Below are 27,257 nucleotides of genomic sequence, written 5' to 3'. Positions count from 1 at the left end.
TAGTTTATCAGTGTAAACTGCTAAAAAATTAAGATGTTTCTTGTATAAAAAATATTTTCGGTAATTTTAGGGAAATCCATTAAAATATTACTGTTATATTATGATATAGGTAGTTACAGTAGAAAATATTTGCACATACAATCATCTTTTTAGATTCAAAGATAAGTATATTTTCAGACACCGACCACAATAAATCGTATGACGTAAACAAAATACTCATTCTATGCACTCTCAGAGAATTAAATTGAAAGGGTAGGTATTTATAATTATTATAAATATATTTTTATAATTCCTTTTGTGTAACAAATGTAGATAATGTTAAATATCATCACTGGGATCTCACGAGGTTTTTTCTGAAATTTACATGGTGTTTTTTAGTGCATTTGAGTGGTTTCAATCTTATTTGGTGTCAGTATATTTTTTATATCCCTATTTTTTTATCCAGCTTTATGTTTGAGATATAGGTGTTATAATGTTGTTTTTGATTTTTGACTGAGAGTGGGATTTTGTTATACAGTTAACTACCATAGTATAGGAAGCTTTTTGCCCGCATGTGTCGTATTTGTAATTGCTTGTTGGATACGTTTTAGACATTTCTTTTGTTTTGTACATTGTTATGAATGCATAATTTATATGTACAATTTACATAACTTTAAAAAGGTTTCGATTTTTATTTCTTTGAAGGTTAGACAAGAAACATATTAAATTTTCTACTCCACTTCAATTAACGTGCTTGATGTAGTATTTGCAATAACTACTCCGATTTAATTTCACCTTACATGGCGTTTTATCCTATCGGATTGATCCCAGGAAACATGGGACACGGGGCACATGTGGTTCGTTTGATAAATTGTTATTATATTATATCAAAGCATGTGAAGTTGAAATGGTTAATCTAGCATTTCTCTGGGACTTCTGAGCTAAATTAATTATCTCGTTTAGCGAGCCCGCAAAATATATTTCTTATTTTACTGTCATACTGACAGATGTATTTGCTGTATTTATATAAGTATAAAGTTAATTCTTATTTAATACGTTACTAAAGCTCTCAAGGAATAACTACATACTGAGAAGCTTTTTAATATTTATTATTATCAAATGGTTTACAAAACAAAATATTAATGATAATTTACCTACTCGGTTATTGCTTTGTCTGTAAAATTACTCTATGGGAATTAAATACAAGTCTCAACTTGGAATAAATACTACCTACACAATACTCATATTTTGTGTCATGAGAACAGAATCAGTATGAGACGATGCATGAATGTGAATAAAGTCGTATATTAAGATAGATTAGTCTGGCAGAGGAAAGATTAAAGTAAATTTCGCACAGCCGAAGAAAACTGTATGTAAAACTGTAAACTGTATAAGTGTATCGAAGAAGTCGGGGACGTCCCAAGAAGACAAAAGTCCACGAGAAAATTTTTTTTTTCGTCTCTAAGGACGGTACCCCTAGTTATATCCTTCTGTATGTCTTGGGCACGACCAATTACCAATCCTTGGAGACATACGGATGTTTAAATATTTATGTTTAAATACTCTGCTTGCATATTTTAATTTTTTAATAAATGAATATATATATATGGCTCAAATAAATTTATTTATACACGAGTCTCACTCTCGAGGACGTCAACATAACCTCATGTATCGTAGAGCTAGCCGCACCAATTTATTTATTAACTCACCCTTGTGGAAAGCCATGTAGGTACTTTTTAAATGTTGTGGATCAAAAGATAGATTTTTTTCATGTCCTATAACGCATTCAAAGGATTTTTGGAATAGCAAATAAATCACTATAATTTTGGCCGTGAAAATCTCAAATCATATCTTGCAATTACATTTTTTAATCGGTACAACGTACAACAATTTTTACAACAACGGTATAATGCACGAGACGAGAGATAAGACACGAGACACGAGACAAGAGTCAGAACAGTGATGACTTGAAGAATGTGGATAAAGCAAGGAGTTCTTGTCAGGTTAGAGTAATGTGGCGTTACATCCTTCTGCCCACTTAAATTTTAAGAAGCACTTATTCACAGTTAATTATTTTATTGTTATGTATTTTTCGTATATGCGAACGTATCTTTTTGTATTTTTCTGTATAAATTTTTTTATAATTTTTTATATTTTTTAATATTTTTTTAAAGTTTACCGGTTCAATGTTAATTTAGTCAACGTCAGCCTTGCATGCAATTTTATTGGTTTTTGTTTGTAACTACTTAACACTCTTTCAGGCAAAACATGATTGTATTTTAATAATATGAAACTCGTATAGGCCTGTTCGTTCGTGCCTTTGTGAAATTGGATTGATTGATGTTATAAATTATGAATCCAAAGAACACACCGAATCCTTCCTTTGACAAATTATAACTGCTTGTAGAATACGTCGAATCAATTTGTGTGGAAACAACGGTGTGTATTTTCTTTCAAACGAAATAACCCTCCACCGATAGGAGAAAGTAATAAAAATCAATCCTAAACGATATATTGGTGTACCAATACCAATTGGTGTTCGACGGCCTCCGTGGTCGAGGGTAAGGCACTCGAATAGCAAGCTGGAGGGTTCAAATCCTGGCGTGCGCAAGTAAATGTTTATGATTAATTTTTGTTATTTCCATAATTACTAATTTCAAATAATATAAAGTATATTTGCGGCACGTTCCAGAGTGGATGATACTCTCATTATCGCCCTGGTGTAATACCACTATTCATAATTTAAACGTTACTTTTAATGGCTTTGGCCGTGTTTGGTAACGATATTTGAATAGCCTGGTACTTCCCACCTTCCTCCACCCCATCTTCTTTCCCTTCTCGCTACCTTCGGGCTCACAACATACCCCTGTGGATTCCATAGTCTCAGTGGATCCAGACGGTTGGGACGGTTCGGCTTCAACCAGTTTAGAAATAACGGAGCTTAACTACATAACAATACTGTGCAAATGCAACTGTTTCGCCTTTCGAAGGCAACAGATAATGTACTCGATAAAGCGTCTTGTTGTATTTTTGAAAGCTCCGTAGCTGATGATGGAAATAACTTTGCGAGCAAAAAAAATCTTCGATTAAAAAAAATATTACCAAAAAATCAACGTACTTGTTTGGACTTTTTTATTCGCATTTTTCAATATTATGGTTCCTACCTGCCTGAAGAAAGTTTGTACAAGAATAGTCATTAAGATAGTGGATTTTCTGTGCACAAATGGAATAATTTTATTTTTTTTTACTTTTAACTCCACACAGGAGGCCCTGAGACTAATAATTTCTGTAAGGGCCTATGTCATCTCCGGGGATACTGTGTCGAGGGTCTTTTTGAGGAAAAAAAGGAGTGAACATGGGTCTTGGAGAGACCTATATTGTAGGAGGGAGGAAACGAAGAGGCCTGGAAATCGTGCCACAGCCTAGCTGTTAAAATCAAGAAGGAGTTGTACTAGCGACCCGTTCGGTTCGCACTTTTGACGTGTTTCCTCGCAATCATACTTTTTTGAAGTAGGGTCTACTAACTGTTCACATACCTACAAGGTAGATAAGCATTCAAACACACATACAAATAAAATAATGATACTAGCTTAAGAACCTGATAAAAATACTGAATTAGGTCAGGAATTATATCAGAATTCACCCAGTGATCCGGTTTTGTATTTATATATCTATGTATACTCCCCCACGGGCGTTGGTCGTTGGTCACCAAACCCGTCACAGTCGTGTTGCCAAATGGCCGCGAGCGACTGTGACGGCCCAGTGTTGTGCTTTCGGATTTGTCCGACGAGTTCATACAATCCAAACGGACACTGGTGTACCCGGATCTGTGTATACAGACCCTTATTTTTGTGGATACTCTGTTAACTTGCTCATCCCACGAATTTTGATTTTTGTTTTATTTCTTCTTTCAATGCAATAAAAAAACCTTAAAAAAACACGAATAATGTCACGTAATATTGGGATTTATAACTAGGTTATCAAATTATTATAAGCAATAATTATTCGCCTGAAATACTTATACGAATTTGAAATCAATTATTAAAAAAAATAGTTAGGTACATTCTTTCAGGCGAAAAAATTTAAAAGGCAATAATTGTTGAATGAAGTATTATTTCATATTGAATCATCTGGCGGGTTTGGAATAGGTCTTCGTAGCTTAGTGGTTTAGAGCGGCTGACCGACAATCAGAAGGCTGCGGGTTCAATTCCCGTCGGCGGCATTTATGTTTACTCGGGAGATTTTGAAATTTGTATCAGTATTTCCGGCGAATAATTATTGCTTATAATAATTTGTTATCCTTTGTGCTACGAATCAAAAAATCATTGTCTTATAAACATTAGTTTATCATTAAAAATGATAACTGGGTAATCTAGAAATTTCAACAATATTTGAACTATGATTTAAGATTTTCACTGCCAAAAGTATTTTTGTTATTTTTTTTGGGGTGTTATGCCGTGTTGCGCTAACTCCTTCTTTAGCCAACGTTTCGGACAGCATTGCAGTGTCCATCATCAGGGCAGATGTGTTATTTGAGGTTGTGGTGAAATGTGAGCTTATGTATGAAGATGTGATACCGTGTTGCCAGCTCCAACCCTCTGAGCTGACATTAAAGTATATTTTTTTAAAGTGGTTTTCATCGTTTGGCTCTGGTGTATCCGTCAATTACCTGATACCAAGAACTATTGAACGGTATCACATCTTCATACATAAGCTCACATTTCACCACAACCTCAAATAACTCATCTGCCCTGATAATGGAAACTGTAATGATGTCCGAAACGTTGGCTAAAGAAGGAGTTAGCGCAACACGGCATAACACCCCAAAAACTAATACAAAAATATTTGCACTGTTATATATTTTGCCTAAGTCGTGTATTTTGTTAGAAGTCAACTTGAGTACAATTCTCTCGTCTGAAACTCACATTCCTATATTCATGTACAATAAATTCTTACGCTCCCTATGTTTAAAAATCGGTATTCTATTAATTTTGTTTAACACTCTTTTAAATTATCTGAATTTGCTTAAGTTGTAGGACAGAAGGGTTTTCACTGACTTAGTATTTCTATATAAAATTCTAAATGATGAATTTGATTGTCTAAAATTACTATCATTGATAAGCTTTCGGATTCCACTGTGTAATAGTAGAAGTTGGAATATATTTCAGTGCAGAAATTCTGGGATTAACTACCATTGCTCCTCATTGCCCAGAATATAAATAAAATGTCTTGGAGGAATAATAAGTAAAAACGTACGTTTCGTCAAACTTTACTGCATAGGTCTACAATAATATTAACGTTTTACAATATCAATATAATAAAAAAATCTGGATTACAAATGTTTAGGTTGGTACATAAATTCTTTAAATAATATATTTGCTTTGTTATACCGACATGCCACATGACATGTATGAAGTTCGTGTTTGCTGGTACCTTTCATTTGAAGTTTTTATGTTCCTCAAGTTTATTAATACAACTCCAAAGGAAATTTACACGTAAAATCCGCATGTAATGTTAAAACTTCTTATAAAATAATGTTTTGTTCGTGAAAACATTTCGAAACATGGCCCGTAGTTTGCGTTTGGCTTGTTCAGCGCATCTTATATTTAAAGTACATAATATGAAATGTATTAAAATTCACCATGCCAAAAAGGAGTAATTATTTAAAATACCTGCGCCCTAATTATAAGTAATTTTTTCAGCTTTGGTAATTTTTCAACATTAACACGCTGGGAAATACTCAACTTATGTTTATATAAAATGAGAATTAGTTTTAAACTTTTTCAGGCTCGGTTCTAAAACGTCCTCGTAGAGTGAAAATAAGTTATTAACTATTTCCTATGTAAGCATTATATCCGGAATAGAGACACCGGTCCCATTCAAAAAATCCTCTCTCAAAACAAATTTTTGAATTTCAATTTATTATTCTTTACCAAGTTTTGTCGTTGTGTCAACGTTGTAGATCAAAGGAGAAACTCATCGTGCATATCTGTCTCAATTGCTTACTGAGATTAAAACAACACACATAGTCTGACAGTTTTATTTATTTTGTCTAAACTATAACTGCCGCTTGACACCGATCACAAAAAATTTTTTCTGTATCTGCGTCAAAGAAAAATTAGTTTTAATCTGTCAAATTTAAGCGAAATAATGTTTTCATTTTCTTGAATATGATGTCTTTAAAGAGACGATTATTATTTTACTGTTCATATTCAATATTCATTTAAATTGAATTGTGTTTCTATCGTACTACGATTTTTATGTCTTTCTATTAGTAAAAATAATATTTTTCCCGGTTATACAATTCAATATTATCCATGTTGGCACAATAACAAAAAATTGCACTTGAGTCAAAAAGGAAATAAATAAATCAACAGTATTCAACTTTAAAAATAAAAACAAAGGTAGTTATTATTTATTATTGTGAATAATTTACATGTAACCGTTTTATTGAAGATTACTTTCTATTTTGTAGTTTGCGAACACTTCGTGAATGTGTTTGAACAAAAATATCACTAACATAGAATATTTTCCTCGATAAAATACATTTTTATAATATTGGAAGAAATATTTACATTGGTAGGTATATTCGTATTTAGTTTCGGTTAATTCAGATCTATTTCGTTTTTAATTATAATAATTTAATTTTGACCTAATCATTTAAAAAAAATGTGATTTAGGAAAAATCTTTTTTGTCCCTTTCAATATTTGTATTGATTTTAGTTTTGAATTCTAGTTTTAAAATTTAGCAATGTGATTTATAAAAATATTCAACCCTTTGGTAAAATTTTAAAATCTATAAATAAACTCATTTGGATTCTTACGGATCTGTTTTATCAATAACGACTACATACTCCGATGTTTTGAAGTGGGTTGATACATTATTTGGTTTGAACGAAGGCAAAACTACACAAAGTGTTATTGATAGATTCGCAGTCACGTATATTTTAGTATTCTCCTTTCCCCCTGGGGGTATTGATTTTGAAAAACGAGCACTGAAAAACAAAGCTTCCTCAAATCTGTATTCTCGACAAACACTGACTTTCACATTGATTTTGAAACAGCCTTAAACGTCAAACAAAGATTAGTAGATTAATCTTAAATACTAAGTTGGCGTCAGATCATAAAAGAAATTTCGGTTGTCTGTTTTGTTTTTTTTTTTTTTTAATTTTTCTTATTCGGTGCATTGTTTATTATAGTCATTAAGAATGTTTAGACAACCAAGCTAGGCACATGCCCGTGTTGTGGTAGTTGATGGTGGTTGAGATTGGTTCAATGAATTAAATTATCTTTGAATTGTACTTTTCTAAATTGGAACTGATTAGGTTAAGAATTAAGACAAGCGATAAAATAGGTACATATCTACATATTATGTAATATTTTACTTTTGCATTTTACTTAATGTTTCGATAATGAGTAAAAAGCATGTAATAAAATCTCTGTACTATTAGTATAAAATTTCATCTTTCACTCAAGCGGTAAGTTCCGGGTGTTGCCGCGCTCATTACTAAAATCATACAATACTACAGTTTATCGCCAATGACTTTACCTAGATTTTCCCGTTTATCACATTTTTATGATTATATAAAGTAAATTTGAAAAAAATCGTTAAATTTACTATTTATTTTAATTTACAGAAATCACTTTCCCAAATTAGCTAGCATCGCTCGACTGGAAGAATCCGGCAAAAAATTTTTTTTTTGGTTTTTTTTTTCAAATAACAAGATACGCCCATTTGTTTTGTGAGCTACTTACTAATAGCTAGCTAATGGTTTGGGATGCTTAGATAATAATACTATAATTATAAAGATAATACAATCAATGTAGCCTCCCTTGTAAATACAGAAAATTTTATGGGTTTTTTATCTTACGTAATAATAATAATAATATGATTTGTACAGCACTGTTTATGTGAAAACCCCTATATATTATGCACAACCTTGCCATAAAATAGGTTAACTAAGCGATAATTCTTATTTCCTGTGTTTGCGGAAAGCTAATATCAAAGGCTTACGTTATTATGATTGCTGAACGTAGAAATTCTAGTTTCGGCTTAATTACGTAAGTCCTTTATCATCATGGACATTGGAAGCTTAATTTTGTTGTCATTATTTAAAGACTTTCCAAATGGCATTATTTTATTCACACTATAATTATTCTCATTGAATAATAAATTATTATTATGTTCGGTTGTTTCTCTTTTCACGAGCATGTTTTAAACAGTGTGCTTTGGTAAGTGCTTCGCAAAGCATCGTTTCACCGGAAAAACTTAATCACGAGGCTTTCGTGAAAGCTCTTTATCTCACTAGATATTCATATTTTGAGGTGTTATAATAATAGTTCTAAGTTTAGTATTTACCATTATATTGGGAGATTGTCACCGATCCCGTGGGAAATTCTCACCAAAGCACCCCTCCTACTTTTTTATATCCTCTGTCTATTCATGCCCAGAGACTGCTAGAGATAAATGCACATATGTCTGACGTTGTTACCTTCAATTAGATTCGAATTTCCTCTACATTTGGTAACTTCTTATTACGTAACCTGCCAATGTACTAATGGTGTATTTGTTGTTTTTCCCCAGGTGAGTAATATAACCGCTGTGAGCACGTGTTCTCCTCGCCACCCAGCACATGATTCCAACACGGCCTCTACCAAGATATGAGCTATTCGCAAGGTTTGTTTCTCAGTGGAAAACGTACCTCACCTTCAATATGCACTCCTAATACTGTTTACTGTTGCCATCATGGAATCATCACGAGTGCCTGTTATTTTTACTTTCGCATTGTGCCGTCCCCATTTATATCTCATCGTTTGAATCACAGCTTCTTATTACGTATTACGTAGACTCATTCAGGACTTGTTATTTTTAATGACTTCACTGCCGGTAGTAATTGGGAATAAACACAACGCCCCTAATATTTAAGATGCCTTGTGGAGTGGCAGGAACGCAGATATCAAGGGGATGATGGTTTTACACTATCCACCACATTATTGAAGGTAGCAAAAACGATCTACAGCGGCACATAATCTTTTCTAGTTTTGTACTAGAAATCTAGGTATTGTGACACTATTTAACTATTATAAATACACAACTAATTATCTTATTAATCAAACTAGAAAACCAATCAAATCATCGACATTTAATATTTGTATACATGTTGATCATATGAAATGTAAACCTATAATAGAATATATTACCAAATATATTTTCGCAAATAACATAAGCAGTGGAGTCACTAGAAAAAAGAAGCACCTTTCATGAAAAATAATTTTGTTTCATATTATGCCGTCTTAATTTACCCATGTAAATTCGTCAAATAACATTAATGTCGTCCGTTATTTAAATTATTCTTTCGTATATAATCCAGTGAATAAGCACTCTGTTCTTTTATAAAGCAATAATTGCAAATCAGTAATACGTCAGGGATATATATTAATATAATGGAAATGTAAGGTCTTGTAAATATAAGATTTCAGTTGTAAAGGAAGATAGACTTCGCTGGTTGTTGCGATTCACAATAATGCTAATTCCTTGGATCAATAAGTAATGAATTTAAATATTTGATTGGGATAATTGGGGAAGAGGAATTTCCAATCCAGGAAACCGAATCCGAACTAACATTTGACTTATTCCGCTCGCTATTATTAGGGAAATCTTAATTGAATTATTATTCACTTTGTTGGTTCTTCTTTTGAAGCCGCGTTTCAAATAAAAGAAAGACAAGGAGAATCTACAACGTTTGTTTATTAAATTTCGCAAATTCGCGACGGATTTTCTCGTGATGTACATTCCTAGGTACAATGCTTTATAATTGGATTTTCAAACAATACAAACGATTTCCCCGAAATAAATCTGAAAATCATGTTTCCCATATTCCCAGCAATAAACAAGAGAGAAAACTCAATTACCGACGTTTTTTATTGCGATTTATTAAGGGCTTGTCGAATCTTCACAGTGAGACTTTTATCTGATGGATTTTTTGTATTGTATTATGATAATTTAATTACCCCGAAAAACCACTCACATTTCAGCTAATTTAAAATAAGGCCGGTTCCAAGTTATATAAACATAAATAATTAAATAAACAAGTTGTATAAACAATGAATAATCCTACATCAGAGCAAACCCGATCATTTCAATAAATAAAACTTTAGGTAGTTGTGGATGTAACATGCAGGTAGGCAGGCATAACTAAGTGAGGATCGTGGTTCTGACCGCAAGCCGCGGATTTAGGCCCCTGGTGCTAACAAGCACGTGCCCGACCACTGTGGTTGGATTTGGAATAATTATAACACTGAAATCCTCAAGGAGTATAACCTTCCCGATACAGCCTTCGCCCACTAAACCTTCTGGCTACGCGGAATCCAAACTATGGCAGTTTACATATTAGTTAAATATGAATAAGTATTGACTACCAGAACTGGTAATAATAAATTCACATTAAAGCCGGCATTACTCCTGCTGATTTTCCGCAACCTTTGTTATTGGCGTGTTTTACCAATTAAAACTTTCAATTTTGTTTTAAATTGCCAACATAATTTTGCAACTTATACATATTTTGATCATCAATGGGAATTGTTGGAGGGTGTTATCGCCGTTAATTCAATGGAATTAAACTAATAATATTTATTCTAATAAGAGGGTGGATAGATTAACGTACCTTATTTAAGAACAAGCAAATAAACTTATATCATGAAATTTACGAAGTAAAGTAAAATAAATATCTACATTTTACGCCGCGCTTACTTTAGTGGTTCATTTTCAGGTAAACTGGCGAGTTGAGGTAAATACATTTCTTCCTTGGGAAGCAAAAGGCTCCTAGTAATTACCGACTTTATTCATCCACTATTCGTTGTAAAGGTAATTTCATCTGATTATTTAAAGTCAAATCTAATCACAATTACATCGTTGTTTTCAAAGAGAATCTTTACCGACTCTTCCTTCCTTACACGGAAGCGCTGATAAAATACTTCACATAGAAATACACCATCTTTCAAATGGATTTTAAATGTAAATTAGATTTTATCCACAATCAAAAAAATATGCTTTTTGAAAATATTAAATCTTAAAAAACATTCCTTAAATAATTTATAATAACATGACTTTTAATAAACATATACCATCATAGCGTTGCTTTTTGCATAGCAGCGATTTCGGCATTCGAAGCCATTTTCAAACATTACCAATATGGATTTTTACGCAACTTCAAAAGCTATACGCTTATTATAAATCATTTTTTGATACTATTACGTAGATTTCTTCAAATTAGTCAAATTTTATTAAATATTTAGTACCGATATTTTTGAGCCGTTTTGTAGATAATAAAATATATTTTCTTTAATTTTTAACTCTCGTGTTCCTAATTCGGTTGTAGTTTAATTTTTTAATAAATTATTGTCGAAAGAAAATGGAATCATACTCCAAAATTTTCCGTAACTGCGAATTTTACCATTCCACTGGCTTCGATCAGTTAGAACTTTCGTGTTTTCCAAAAAATAGTAATGATATCTATTTTATCCTAGCATTACACACTTTATGTTGCAGTGCACCGTAAAGTTAGCATACTTTCCTGCTATACTATTGCAGAGAGTCACAGTAGAGGGGTTAAAAAGCTTTCCACGGCGATAAATTCGGTTATTTTGTTGTTTTGATGGTTGAAGTTATCACAATATGCAGAATCACGGCACTTCGAATTCACCATTCGAAGGCGGTCTATTAGCTTCACTATCGTGGTCGTTATGAAGTTTATGTGACGGAAGATGTTGCCCCGGGCTGCGTTATAGTCTCCACGTGTGTGGAATCCCTACGATATTCATGTGTTATTACATGTAATTTATGTAAACGCGGCGTTTACGAGTGTTACAACACGGGTAAACACGTGTCCAGATGACTGTTGTGGACTATTACCAATATTTCAACATGGAAGAATTCCTACGCAATCGTTGTGGGAAATATTATGATTGATTAATAAATGATATCTCAGCTACCCGGAGCTATTGAGAAATGTAAAGGGCAGGTAGTAGTAGGTGGAGAAGTGTAGGTATCTTTGGGTATAGAAATCTGACCACTGAACGTAACTAAAGCTATTTAAAGCAAAGTGTAGCATCTGGGTGAAGGTTTAATATTAGATCTGTATTGGGTAAGGCACACTTAGGAATAATTTTAAGAACCACTAATACTGAATTACCATTTTTATGTTTGTTATAGTTAAGCGCACTTGAAGTGAAATGACACTAAACTGCGCTATATAAATGCCATGTTATTATTATTATTCCAGAGTGATCCTTCACAATGCACATAGGATTGAAGAAAAACCTTTTCACAAAACTATTCAATGGGATGTACCTCGATTGTACCACTCAGTCAGAAGCATTCCTGTCCTAGTGAGACCGGTGTACCAGGGGGACTGATCTGTCGAGACTTGGAGGTTGGAGTTTAATAAAATGACTGCACAATAAGACAATATTGGAATTTAGGATAGGCAGAAAGAAAGGATTTAATGGAGCCTTATTTTTTTTCTTCATATCTTTCTCTTCTCGCTACTTCTTGCTCTTGCCACTCCATAGTTCTTGCTGGTCCTTCTTGTCTCTACTTGTCTCTTCTTGACTCTTCTTGGACCGTCTTGGTTCGTCTTGACTCTTCCTACATCTTCTCGTCCCTTCATGACTCTTCTTGCATATTATTTCCCCTTCTTGGCTCTTCTCGGCTAGCCTCGACTCTTTTTGCATCTTAAATTTAAATTTAATAATCGTGTTTCAACATACTGACTTTCTTATAGAGTAAAAGTATTAATATTGCTCCACTATAAGTTGCTAATTTGTGACCCCGTAGCTTTGTGACTGCATGTTTTGTGTCGTCAGAAAAATTAAACTCTATATGAAAAGACTCTTTGTAACAAATTTCTTAGAATTACCGGTGGAATATATTCTCTCTGTTTATACATTCTTTATTCAATTTATTCTCATTTTCCTTTTATTGTAAAAGTGTTGTTTCACAATTTTCGTAAAATAAATCTTTTTAAAGGGTCGCGGTCGGTCGCCTATCATTGAAGCGTAAGTAGCGTCTGATTAATTCAAACTACACGCCCCAGGTGTAAAACCTGATAATAATGTGAATTTTGTCTCCATTTTTTGGCGTCTTCTTAAATAAATGCAGACGGTTATTTATTGCAAAGTGTTGTTGTGGAGACGTGAAATTAGTATTTCTAGCAGTATGACCAGCCCCAAGGAGAAGCGGCAATATTGTAAGTTAGCAAGCAATTAAAACCCTTTCAGCTGGCTGCATGGCATGAAATATAATCCAGAGTTATTAAATAAATTTCCGGCGCAGTGCAGTCTAGAGACTTACAGGCTATGCCAAGTGCTCTCCCAGATGCTGTGGAACTTTTCACGGGGTTCATCTAAAACTCGCGGCCGTTAAATCACCCTCGAGAGATGCATCTGTTTTTACAATCTGTATCAATAGCCGTTAAAATGTTGAGATTTTTTATCTTTAGGTTCTACTGTTGAAATAAGGAAGAAGAACAAAAAGAAAGCTTACTCCAAGAAAGGAGGGACAGACATTAACAAAACTTAAGAACACTTAAAGCAAAGAACGCCCTGTTTTATTGGCAGTAAAAAGCAAGAAATTGTTCCGTACTTTTTTTAAAGCACGCGTTTGTTTGTTTTACTGCATTTTTTAACAAACTTCCCAACAGCCGACGACTTCTGTTTTCTTTTTTTTTTAATTTTTATTCGCGTCGATAAAACGACAACGGGTTTTTCAATCCTTTTGTCCCCGTAGACATCTGATATCTGACCACGCTTATTTGATAGAAGGCACTCCGACTCATTTTAGAAGCAATTGTGAAATATAATTTTAATCTGTTGAAACATTGTTCCTAAGTTAAGAAACCACAAAACACACATCAGCCGTTTACATAAGTAAATTTTCAAAGAAACATCTTAGGAAGTTAAACATATGGCAGCTTAAAGTAATGTTATGAATACATAATCAATTTGAAAGTTTAAATTAGCTGGAAAGTATAACAGCCGCGCTTAATCCATTAATTTGTCACGATCAAAGCTCTTTAAATTGCTTTAAATCAACGCTGAGTGCTTCTTAATCTGTTGTTACATTAAAAATAGTGATATTCAAATGGTTCATTCATTCACTCATCAATATTAATCAATTACCAAACAAAATGATGAAATCCGATTTAAGCTTATCCCATCGAACTTAGGTACCTAATAAGCAACTACAAACATTACACATGAGATTGAGAAGTGGAACTGCAATCACCTCGCATGTTGTGGACAGATGTTGTCCAGTTGTAGACATCTTTATGAAGTCATAAATAATTTGTTGAAGGAAATATAATGGGCACATTCAAAAGCTGCAGATTTCGTGAACGTTAAAAATCGTCATAGTCAAATATAATGTTTTAACAAATATGCTAACCGATGAAGGAAACATGCAAACGTCTGAAATGAAAATGTATCTTTCTGCGAAGTATGAGTGAATGATAATTTTTATATGGATCAGAATGAAGTATTTCCAGGATACACCGTGCAAATAAAAGTAGATTATCATGATTATTCTGGATTCTGGCGGTCACTTCTTGTTGAAGTTTTTTCAAAGGAAAACACGGTTGGTTTCAACTTTGTTTCAATTTTCAATGTCATTTTTTTAAAATAATTTTGTAATAAAGAAATGATAGATAGAAAAAAAACAGTTAACGCCTACTATAGAAACATCTTACTAATAATAATTGTTGAATAATTTATATAACGCCATTTTTGTAATAATCACCGCAAGGGTCAATCAATGGAAATAATCACCATTGCAAGAACCTCTCTCTATAAAAAGCTTAATACGGCACTAATAATTATTACACACTCTGTGTCAATAAAAGTGTGTCCAGTATGTTTCGAAAAACACGATAACTGGCCGATAGTTCTAACGTCGCAATGCCGCCGTTACGTAACGCCGCGGCGCCGTTACACCGCTGTCGGAAGCTCATCCGCCGCGACATAACGGACCGTTAATACACCTGTATTGTGTATCAGTGTATCGTTAGGGTCCCCAGTACTGTGCCTCTCGCCTCTCGCCTCTCGCCTCGCGCCTAGTGTCTCCAGTCTCAAGGGGCCAGACGACAGGGGCCGTGAGGACCCTCGAAGCGAATGTCAAACTTTTATTAGCATATCATATATTATTAATTTATTAGCGTTAACGGATGACGTAATTAACTTTTTCGCCAACTCGAAGGCTATGAATTGAAGACTGATTTAGACAGCTCACGGGTGTCTATGATTATCACTAATTTAGACATCAAGCAACCCGAAGAACAATATCTAACTAATATCCGTGTAAAATATATAAATATATATTTTCAGTTTCTTTTTACAATGGTTTTAATCTGTTATTATTTTAATTCAAGTACAGCCCCGTTAAAAATCATGGGGCAGACTGACGCTCTCAACTAATCAGTTGTATTTTGAAAACGGCTACTAAAATAATTTTCTCTTAATAATTTTAGGTAGGCACTTAATCGCCAAAACAATCAGTTCTAGAAGAAAATTTGAGTTCATTAACAGATTTTATATTTCACGCAGGATTGAATACAGCACACCAGAGATAACCCAAATGAGTATAATAATAATATTGGACAATTTTTATAGCGCCGCTTTTGTGAGATAACGCTGTGACGTTCGTCGAAGATAGAAAATGGAGACTCTTCAGCAAGAATCCTAGGTGGTGAAGAAACTGGACCAGCTGCTCCAGTGTTTGATACTAAATCTATCTGAATTTTTTAGCCTTTTGAATTATTTGTGTTTCAGTTTGTATTAAATACCGTTTCAGAAATCCCAATCTACATCACCCCTATATGCCTTCTTTCATAATTTATTGCTTCGCAAATTGATTTCTTCAGTCTGATACGGTGTCGTAGTGTCTTCAGAGATTTGTCTATTGTTTAAGTAGGCCTGGGAATATCTATTCCCCGGGAAAAGTTAACTTGAAAGTGATGCCAATACCACTTGCAAAATCCCGATAGGCATAATATTTTTTTATTATAAACATTGTAAATACAAAATATGATGTTAAATATATAGTAAGTTGTTTTTCTTAGTCCTCCTCACTAGGGTGACTTGTGCTGAAGCAAACTAAAGTTAGGTATTCATTTCTATTTTATTATTTTTCTACGTCGTTTTTAATGTTTTTTTTTGAGTTTTTTCATTAATCTCTTTCTGCCAGATTTTTATTCTTGATTTATAATCATTCAAATTTTCCATTCACTTTATATCAGGGGGACGAATGTTGTGGAGTTTCTTCGTCCGAATGCATACCTGGAATATTTTTTATGTCATTGTGATTTGACCTAGTTTGATGAATAGGCGGTATTGTAGAGGATTCAGTATTTTTGAATAGTTTCAGTAGCATATTTTCAGCTTATATTTGTTGTACATTTGGTACATCAAAACTATTGAAATTTTCAGTCGAAGACGTTCTTATGGGTACTTACAAGTATGGTCTTTATGATTCCTTCATGAATTGTGTTCAGGTTATTTATATACTTAGATACAGCAGATCCCAATCGTTAAATGAATTATTATTATTATTTATTGGATAATTTGTATAGCGTCGTTTTTGTGAGATATATATATCAACTCAGGGGCGCTTTACAGGTGATGCAGGTATTACAAAAAATATAAATATAACTAAAATAAAGGGAAGTTAAGTTAAGTAAAATGAAGTATAGGAACATGTGACACGAATATAGAAGATGGAGACTCTGCATCAAGAATCGTAGGTGGTGAAGAAATTATTCCAGTTATTCATCCACGAAGCATTCCTGCTATTTTTGCTTTTATTCCTCCGAATTTCGTAATGCTCTAGCGTAAAGCACTTAACTTACCATTTTTTTTAAATGGCGTCAAGTTTAAATATTTTTGAAAAGTTTGCTGAAATCATGCACTTTCCCGTTTGCATGAAATGCAAACAGGACATATTTCAGATTCAATTATTCATTGCAAAGGGTCTTTTCTAAATACCACCCCAAACTTACTCCAACTGGCAACTTGACGCAGATTAGCGACGTGACTCCCCGAAGGCTTCAGCCACTTCCGTTTCCCCCCTGTCCCGCCACAACCCCTCCACCCACCACCCGCTCCCGACTTCCGGCCGCAAGTCTTGTCTCATGCACCGACAGGCCGTGACAGAGTTGCATTCGCTAGCTCTTGTGTAAGTGACCGGAAATGTCGTGAAAACTTTTCTCACAGGCTTTTCATGATAAAGATATCTAAACAAGTTCTCCTTTGTAAATTTTCTGCTATTATGGAATAAAATTTTCAATTTTTTATTAAATTTATTCTAATTTTGACGCACAGACTATCGTCCTCCTAATGCATTTACAAGCTGCGCGCACTAATTAATTTATTCGAACTTTAATGTTTAGTTTGTACAATCATATTTTGTGCTTGATTTTATCGTTATTATTATTTTATGAACTCTGAAAAAACCAATGCTCGCTTGCGACTAATTTGTATTACCTATTATTTAAAAAAAAAATTACTAAGAAAACAATGATTTTTTTTATTACTAACTACTGCAAAGTCGATTTACTTACCAACAAATTTTTGGCGAACATTTCCAATTTTGGAAATGACAATTAAAATAATTTTATATTGTATAATTGGTGGTGAGGCTCTCGACTAGTAAGGTAAAGGACGCGGGTTCAAATCCTACGCTCAAAGCCTACTTACGTTCAAAGCATACGCAAGTAAATTTTATCTTTTATATCGTGCTAATCCACAATTTACTCATTTCAAATAATATATAGTATATTTACGACACTTTCCAGAGTCGAATATACACTCAGTATCGTCCTGGTGTAATACCGCTATTCAAAATTGAAACGTTGGCTTTGGCCATGTTTGGTGACCAAATCTGATTAGCCAGGTACTTCCCCACCTTTCTCTCTCTCATCTCCTCCTCCTCCCCCTTGACGGTTGGGAGCATGGGATTCTTGTATGGTTTCACAAAAAAGGTCGCTTTTCTGAATTATTTACAGTTTGATTAAATTTTGGAAATGACGCCTAAACAACTGAAATTAGTATTTTTGATGAGTGATGAAAATTGTTGTATTTTTAATTTTAACGATATTTATGCTGAAAAATATTATCTTGTCTCTATATGGTACGCTAAAATTTATTTAAGTCCTTAAATCCGTTTGAAGTGCCACTATCCCCCGAGTAATACTCTCATTACGCGAGCTTACCTTATAAGCAGTCGTGTAACCACAATGGTAAGGAGTGTTCAGTTAGTGACCTCAGACAATTTCGCAGCGGATTTGACCATTGGGCTGCCGGGAGCGCAGCAAGACGCGGGGGTGGGGAACTGCCCACCGAGCTTACTACCCATTGTGAGATTCTCTAATTGAATTCCGGACTTCTCCGCAGGTGGCGTTGCGGTTGTCTCAGTGGCACCTTGACCACCTCCCTCCTCAATTTTCCCCCTGCGCCGTTACTTCATGCACCTCGCACTCCATAACGTGGAATTTTCGATAATCCTCAAACACGGACGTGACCTAACAGACCAAATTCAAGCATAAACCTCGCCGTTGCTAAAAAGGGTCTTCTTCACTGAGCGTTACTAATTTGCTTACATTAAATATTAATTCAACTTATATCGAACTGCATCATTACTGCCTGTTTTCATGACAGAATGAGATCTGTACTTTTGCCTCTCGCTAATTGTTCTGCACACCTCCTCGAATTATCTGCCCTCCTGTTACCGTCGCCGGAATAAATGTATAAAACCCCAGGAATTGAGCTTCATATTCATTTATTTTTAGTCTATCATATTTTCTGCTTCAAATTTGTTTCTCAAAACGTAACTTGTGGAAAATATGCAAATTCGATCATCACACGGTGCTACACAATACACCATTTTAATTGATTATAATATTATATTACATAAACAAGTACATATGATGTAATGTTTACATATAAGTATTAAATTTGTACCTAGTAATATTATAATGTTATTGGCTATTAGGCGTATACTTACAAATATTAGTTTGGGACAAAAACAATACTGCTACCAGTAATGAAACAAGGCAAATAAATTGACAAAAATTATGGTTATTTCCCTTTGCCTTTTCTCAATCGATTTATATTGGAACCTAAGAAATTCCTGTAAACAGGAAAAAACCTTTCAGTATTACGCTACATATTTAATCAAACAAATCGTCAAATTTCAAACATAAATGTCAGAAAATGTAGCGACATATTCCATTGAAATCACAAAGGGAACAAAGTCAATGATGTACACAGAGCCGTTATAATATGAAAGGCCGGTATTAACTTTTAGCATGCCCGGTTTACGCTACTATTTTAAAACTAATTTCAAACTCAGGGTGGCAGTTAGCAAGGGCTTCTCACTAAATTGCTACCATTTACCCCCTTTGTTGAGAGAATTCGGAATTAACTTTGGGGTTAATTCGTATTATAATTAATTGCAAATGTTGCAAATCCGACGCTTAAGCTAAAAAATGTTTTAACTATGATTATTAGTATATTGAAATGTTGCTTCGTATAGACCAATTGAATTTTATTCTTTCGGCACTGAATATTTTATACCAATAATACATAAATAAAAGTAATATATTTTTATTTCAGGTTGATACCTTATTATTAAACACACACGTCACCATTTTTATTACTGAATGTACGTACCTAAAGTTGATCGTCTGAGGTTCCGAATCAATTTTTGGATGACTAGCTCTTTTTATGGATTATATTTTGTAATTTATCAGTTTTCGTTTAATTTCCGTATCTTTTTTGAATAAAATCTCGTTACTCGTTACATAGGCGGCGCACAGTGGCTTAAATTTGAGCGCTGGCGCGACATTGACCCCAGATCGGCATGTTCCCGAAATGATTTTTTTTTTTACCAATGTGTTCTCAATTAATCACTGACATTAAAAACTCATTGAAAATAACATACGAAGCTTACTTACTCGGTAATTACGCACAGAACTGAGATGTTCGGGCGCGCAACTATGTTGCTGTATCTAGGCGAGTTTGAAGGGGTGCGAAATCAGGTTGTTTGTGAACTTATTATACAAAAAAAGTATTTTTAAAAATCTTTTGAGATATTCTCTAAGATACGTGCTTTATTTAAATAACTGAAAAAATATAATATTTTCATAAATTATAACTGTTGCCTTGGTTCAAAGTTTACCTTTTTTCCAAGTTTTTTGCCTTTAATGGAGTAGGAATAACAATCTTCACGAGTCTTCACGGTAATTTTAATAGGAGATTATTGCTGTGTCTTTTTTGTACACGGAAAAACAAAATCACCACCAACTTTAGCCAGCCACTCCAGTAATTGTATTTTTAAGAAATGATTGTACTTAATTTTCGTCAATATTTTTTCAGAATCCAATATTTGACTCCGATATGTCAAATAAAGATCAACTGTATGTAATATTAAGTTTTGCGTACCGTAAGAATAAAATTTAATTTATTCACAATTATTCACTGTCAATTTAAATTAACATCTGAAACTCAATTATTATGTAATTAGTCGCAGAACAGGGGTACACTAATATTCGGGCGCGCAACTATGCTGCTGTATCTAGGCGAGTTAGAAGGTGTGCGAAATCACGTTGTTTGTGAACTTATTATACAAAAAAGTACTTTTAAAAATCACTTGAGATATTTTTTAAGATACGTGCTTTATTTAAATAACTGAAAAAATATAATATTTTCATAAATTATAACTATTGCCTTGGTTCAAAGTTTACCTTTTTTTTTCAATTTTTTTCCAAATTTTTTGCCTTTAATGCAATAGGAATAAAAATCTTCACGAGTCTTCACGGTAATTTTAATAAGATATTATTGCTGTGTCTTTTTTGTACACGAAAAAACAAAATTACCACCAACTTTAGCCAGCCACTCCAGTAATTGCATTTTGAAAAAATGATTGTACTTAATTTTCGTCAATTTTTTTTCAGAATCCAATATTCGACTCCGATATGTCAAATAAAGATCAACTGTATGTAATATTTTGTTTTGCGTACAGTAAGAATAAAATTTAAGTTATTCACAATCATTCACTGCCAATTTAAATTAACACCTGAAACTCAATTATTATGTAATTAGTCGCAGAACCGGGGTACACTGATATTCGTGCGCGCAACTATGCTGCTGTATTTAGGCGAGTTAGAAGGCGTGCGAAATCAGGTTGTTTGTGAACTTATTATACAAAAAAAGTATTTAAAAAAATCTTTTGAGATATTCTCTAAGATACGTGCTTTATTTAAATAACTGAAAAAATATAATATTTTCATAAATTATAACTGTTGCCTTGGTTCAAAGTTTACCTTTTTTCCAAGTTTTTTGCCTTTAATGGAGTAGGAATAAAAATCTTCACGAGTCTTCACGCTATTTTTAATAGGATATTATTGCTGTGTCTTTTTTGTACACGGAAAAACAAAATCACCACTAGCTTTAGCCAGCCACTCCAGTAATTGCATTTTTTAGAAATGATTGTACTTAATTTTCGTCAATTTTTTTTTTAATCCAATATTTGACTACGATATGTCAAAGAAAGATCAACTGTATGTAATATTTAGTTCTGCGTACCATCAAAAATAAAACCTAAACAGTTTACCCAAATAATTATAAACATAGGGTTACTACTGGAAATCACATTTTGTATTTGTGTTAAATTATGTAATAAATATTTAGTTTTCAATTAATAATTTATCTGTTTTTTCAAAGAATTATAATCCATAAAATTATTTAGTTTTCACTGTATTTTTATTATCTGTTTTATAAAGAATTATAATCTATAAAATACAATACAAATACAAATCATTATCAACATTTCAACTAATAAGAATTAACAAAAAATAAGTGGTACTTCTTATTAATACTTTAAAAAAACATCAGTGATGCCAAATGGTCGAACGCCGAGAGCGATGTCGCGCCAAATCATCAAAATTGGCCACTGTGCGGCGTCACGACGCCCGTTAGCTGTTATGCCTTCGTAACGGACGCCGTACCGCTCGTTAAGCGCAGAGCCAATGACGAGTCGCATAACTGATATTCTAACTTTCTGTGGTTTGCAAAGCCTAATCTTATTATGGAATGAAGGATAAACCTACCGAACCGATGTGCAATTGGTTAACTTATCTTATAGACCACTTCCCTGAAATAACACATTCTTTACTTCTTTGTTAATACTTAAGTCATTTTCCTTTTTGTTTAAATTGTATTTTATGTAACAACAAACAGTTTCATTGTGTGCTTTTTATATCGTATAAATTCTAGTACTTTAAAACATTGGTATTCCAATTTGCAGAATACCAAAAGAATACATTCCAATATGTTTACTAAAATGAAAACGTACATACGAGAAGTATAGAAAAATGACACTCCATTAAAAAATACCGATAACATTATTTGAGTTTCAAAGTTAACAGTTGTTTCCTTAATTGGAAATGCAGCTTTAGAAATATTTGATTTCTAAGTATTGTTTTTCTAAGTAAAATGTCTTCTAAAAGGATTCTGCTGTGTAATATTTAGGATTTAAATGACTGAATACTTATTGACTAATAAATACTATTGGCACTTAACATTAGTTAATAACTTCGTCTGAATTGAAGTATGAATGAACGGCTCATTTAAAATAATCGTTTTTTGAAAGAGATTTTACTATTTAGCGGAAGTGGTTAGTGCATGAGTGTACGCTATTTTAGTACATACCAAATATTTACGACGATATCGTAAATATATTTTTATAATATGTATATAGTTAGTTTACCTTGAAAAACAAAAGTATTTAACTACTTACTCATTACCGGACTCAAACTTGAATCATCAGAATTTTAGTCTTATGTCCACATTGACATTTGTACCAAGTCTATCTATATATATATATATATATAGATAGGTACTTCACACGTGCATTTAAAAAGGAGTGAAAATGATTCCGAAAAATATTTAAAAAATTCTGTAAGCAATTGCTGTTCTTACCTAAATGCACAGCTTTACAGCCTCTTTGGATTGCACAGTGTACAGTGTACGTACACCCTTAGTTAGATATCACCTTACTACTAAGTTTTATTCGTTTTAATAAAAGCAATCACCACCACCTCTCAAAGTTCCTCCAAATATTATCACAACACCTGGGATTCGCTATCGTAACTTGTCCGGGTCCAGTGGAGGTGAGTGTTGTTTACGAGGCCGGGGGTGATTCTAGCCTGGGCCGGTGCGGCCAGCAATCTCCTTGGCAGGACCTTCCCCCGGGGTGGGGTAGGTACTAGGAACTAGGTACCGGACGCAGACCACAGTAACAGCAGTCGCCGCTACTGCGGTCCCAACTACCCCAACGTCTCCCCGGGCGCTCGCAGATTTGTATTGAGACGGTTTATTCGACCAAATGTTACGTGAAAATTGTCTCGACAAGTAACAGTTAGGTTACTAATTTACTGCCAATAGGAATAACGTCACGTTTAGATTTCTGTACTCAATGCTATAACTTGTCTAACCTTTTCAATAAGAGACGAAATATTTGGACAGTCTCAAAGAGAGCTATTTATAATAAACATTTTATTTTTAAAGTAACGCTAAAGTGTCTAAAAATAAGGTAAAACATTATTTTGACAAGAAAAACACTATGAAACTCCCCCGTACATTATTTATTAATGAAATAATAGTTATAATGGAGTAATTTGGAGAAAACCATTAATGTTAATAGTAATTATTTATTTTTAAATGAATACATACTAAAATACCTATAAACATACTAATGAGTGACATACTACATATTAGTAAAAAAATATATATTTACGACGAGGTATGCTATTGTAGCCTTCTTGTTTCTACATTTCGTGCAGTTTAGCAAGTAAATTGCAATTTTGATTTTTGCTAGAAATGCCAATACTGCATTATAATGCGAAAAATGTGTGAATAGTGCGATATTTCTCGATGAATTCTATTTTACTATGGGCGCTTTCTTATTTCTATTTCTTACGACATCGAATGACTTAAAATAATTTCTAATTATATTTGAAAGTTTGAATAACGTTGCAGTTTCGAAAGCTTTGTCAATATTTGACTAGCTCCTCCTGGAAATAGAAGCAGGGGTGGTGAACTGAAGTACCCTCCCTCTTCTGTGGATATTGGTCAAACAAAATATATTATATTAATTAGTGAAGGTTTCAATCTTTTTTCACTACTTTAACTTTTGAATACGAAAATTTCGTCAGTAATATTTCTACGTTTCGCAACCGCTTTCTGAAATAATATAATTTCCTTAGGAAACTCGATCTTTACCTTAGGAGAACATTTTTTCGTGAACATTTTAATAATCTTCGCACATTTGCGCTGTCTGAGTTTATTAATATCGCGTTTAGGAAGTGTTAAAGTAGATAATCATTTGTGTGACATTTTTTATATTTTGTCGTTTCCTTTAATATTTTCGTGGCATTAAGCAAAGCTCCATTAGCTTGGACCATAAAGACATTTTACGAGCCGTGTTTATGGGCCCAGTGAAAAGATTGGATTAAAGGACTTAAAAAATGTGTCTTTCGCTCACAGTTTAACATTTAAAGTTTAAATATATGTATATATATATATGTTTCACTATAAAGACACTGTCGTAATAGTTCAAGCGGCGCGTTTGGTACATAAGTATGTATGACTGGAAACTTACGAGAGCTTTTAATGCGCCATAATTAACTTGGACATTAAACTTGGCAAAATACGCTGCTCCTTTAAAATTTGGAGGGCTTAGTCAGTGAAAAATGTAAACACCGGGCGGGGTGGGTTTTTATAACAGTTGTAAATTTTTATGGGCCGTTAAGTATGAAAGAGTGTCGGCATATCTGGCCAAAATAATGCTACCGCCCCCCCCCCCCTCCCTACTTCCGCCCACTTCCACCCACCTCCCACAGCTGTTCCCACGGCTCGCGCACCTTTAAATATGCCATTCGGCCGAGAAACGTTAATTATTTCAGAATACGTTACAAGATGTAGAGAATTTAGAAAGGAATGGTTTTAGGAATCTTAAGGGTGTGTTACTTTAATGAAATGTTCTCTATGTGTTCTACCTCATACCGCGAAACTTACATTATCAAAGAAAATAAATCCTTATATTTATTTATTTATTTGTATTATTTATTTACACAATATACTATAAGATATATACTATAACATGAAATTAGAATTTCGTAAGTAATAAGCAGTCATTCTGAGCTTGTAAAATAGCAAAGCATAAAGGAAATAGAAGTTATGAACTTAATGTGTAAATAACATAGCAAAATAAGATCCTGTTTAAGTAATACAATATTGGAATGCAAAAAATTATTACTTATTACTTATGTGTAAAGAAATATATGTACCCAACTAACCCTCTGGGGTAGGCAGAGAGGACGAACCGCCAAACTACTCGGTCTCGGCAACACTCCTTGCCTCATTCACATTCATACTCTTCTATTATTCTGACTCTTGACATGTCCGACTCAATTATCTGAAACACTTGATCGTGCCATGTTTTCCTCTGGCGTCCACGGCTTCTGCTATCATTCGCATTTCCGTCTATATAGAAATATATGCAAATAACTTAATAAGAATATGAGGTACACAGCAAATGCTCAAATGTATGTGATAGATAAAGTATATTTCAAGTTGGAAAGATGTCTAAATGAGAATAGTGTAAGTATGAAAAAACCCCTCTGAGCACGTAAAACAGCGAATAGTAGAAAATTGAAGTTAAGAACATATGTAAATAACAAAGCAACAAATATTGTTTAAAAAAAAATTCTAATTACCATGAAAATTTTAATAAAAATTGTGTAGTGAAATCGTAGCTTTATTTTTGCTGGACGTAATGCATGTGTTCTTCTGAGGGAATGGCCATTATCACATTAAAAAAATGACCGCACAAGAGTCCCAATTTCTCCCAACCGTTTGTGGCCAGTGAGAATATGGCATCCCCGTTTGGGGTATGTTGTGGGGCTGAAGGTAGTGGGCTGGGGAAGTAGATGGGGAAGAGGAAGGTGGGGAAGTACCTGGCTATTCAGCTAAAGCAATTTCAAGCAAAATTTCAATTCTGAATGATTTTAATTTTCCGGGGCGATATTGAGAGTATCTTCCACTATGCTGTACATGAATATTGAATCGTAAAAGTATTTGACCATAAGGCTGAAATTAGAATGTTTTTTTTTCATTTAATGCTTCTTCTAGCAGCACTTTTTAACTCCTTTGTACTTCCTTGTGGTATACCCTCTAAGTTTATTACTATTTATACGTTCGTTTTGTAAACCCCACACAAATTAGGAATTTATCAAAACTTTTTTTTTTTTGCACCAGTGATAAAAACATTTTTGTAAGTTTTCATGAATCACCCCCAAAGTTTCACGGTATGAGCGTGGAACATGTGCTAGTTCAAAACTTTCTAGTTTACGTCATTTTGTTTTATATTTAGTTTTTAATTGTTTAATATTAATGCTTTCGATAAAATTTACTCTGAAACCTCTCCCATTTCAAGTACGCCGTTTCGAAGTAATTTAATTTAGCTCTGCGATATTTATGGTTTTCCTCATCCAGAAAAGACGCATAATTCGATAGGGCCATAATGCATTTACACACATCTGGCAAAATTTACATCCGTATGCACTTTGCATTAAGTTATTCGTGGGTCAGGGGAGGGGATGTAGAAGGTCTGGCTATGGAGAGCCCTCAGTTGTTTTGGCCTTGGGTTGGGAAAGAATCCCCCAGTAGTTTTGCCGTCAGTTAAACTGAACCCCGCCACTTGCTCGCTAAGCCGCCATATTTCCCATTAGACCAAGGGCCACTAGACACTGCGGCAATAGTAAAAACAAACAATCGCCTCCCCTATTTGTAAATAATCAACACATTAAACAGACTCGCATAAAATGCCGCGTGATTAAAACATAAAAATCACATTATTTAGTGGGGTTGCTAGGGTAACTCCAATTTATTGACTCTTATGATGAAAACTCTTTCCTACATTATATATGCGCATATAAAATAAATATTTACCGATTAGATACCTACTTATTTTGATTAAAAGTTTTAAAAGAATCTTAAAAGATGTACCCTAAACCGCGAATAACAATATTAAGTTTTTTCTTCAATAATTGCAAATTCACTTTGTGGCATCATTTTAATTTAATTAGAATAAATAATTTTGTAAACAAAACTATTCACTGAAATAGGATTGACATGTTTCAAAACCAATGGTACCTCGTCATAAATGT

The 27,257-nt window shown here is 33.6% G+C and overlaps 1 protein-coding gene and 1 non-coding gene across 2 annotated transcripts in view; both read left to right on the top strand.

Moving 5' to 3' along the window:
• The window catches only part of Ten-m (teneurin transmembrane protein Ten-m), a 540,838-nt gene that overhangs the window by 62,018 nt on the left and 451,563 nt on the right, over positions 1-27,257 (top strand). The window contains exon 3 of the mRNA XM_089631518.1: positions 8,564-8,656. Coding sequence (XP_089487644.1) covers positions 8,641-8,656 — 16 coding nt within the window. The 5' untranslated portion in view covers positions 8,564-8,640. The remainder of the gene's footprint in view (positions 1-8,563; positions 8,657-27,257) is intronic.
• On the top strand, positions 4,128-4,201 carry TRNAV-GAC (transfer RNA valine (anticodon GAC)). Its single transcript has one exon. It is a non-coding gene; the product is annotated as a tRNA-Val (tRNA).

Source organism: Hesperophylax consimilis, chromosome 5 (assembly GCF_061612785.1).
Source record: "Hesperophylax consimilis isolate HC1 chromosome 5, BYU_Hcon_1.0, whole genome shotgun sequence".
Classification (NCBI taxonomy): domain Eukaryota; kingdom Metazoa; phylum Arthropoda; class Insecta; order Trichoptera; family Limnephilidae; genus Hesperophylax; species Hesperophylax consimilis.
Note: the sequence above shows the minus strand (reverse complement) of the source record. Positions and strands in the feature narration are given on the sequence as shown.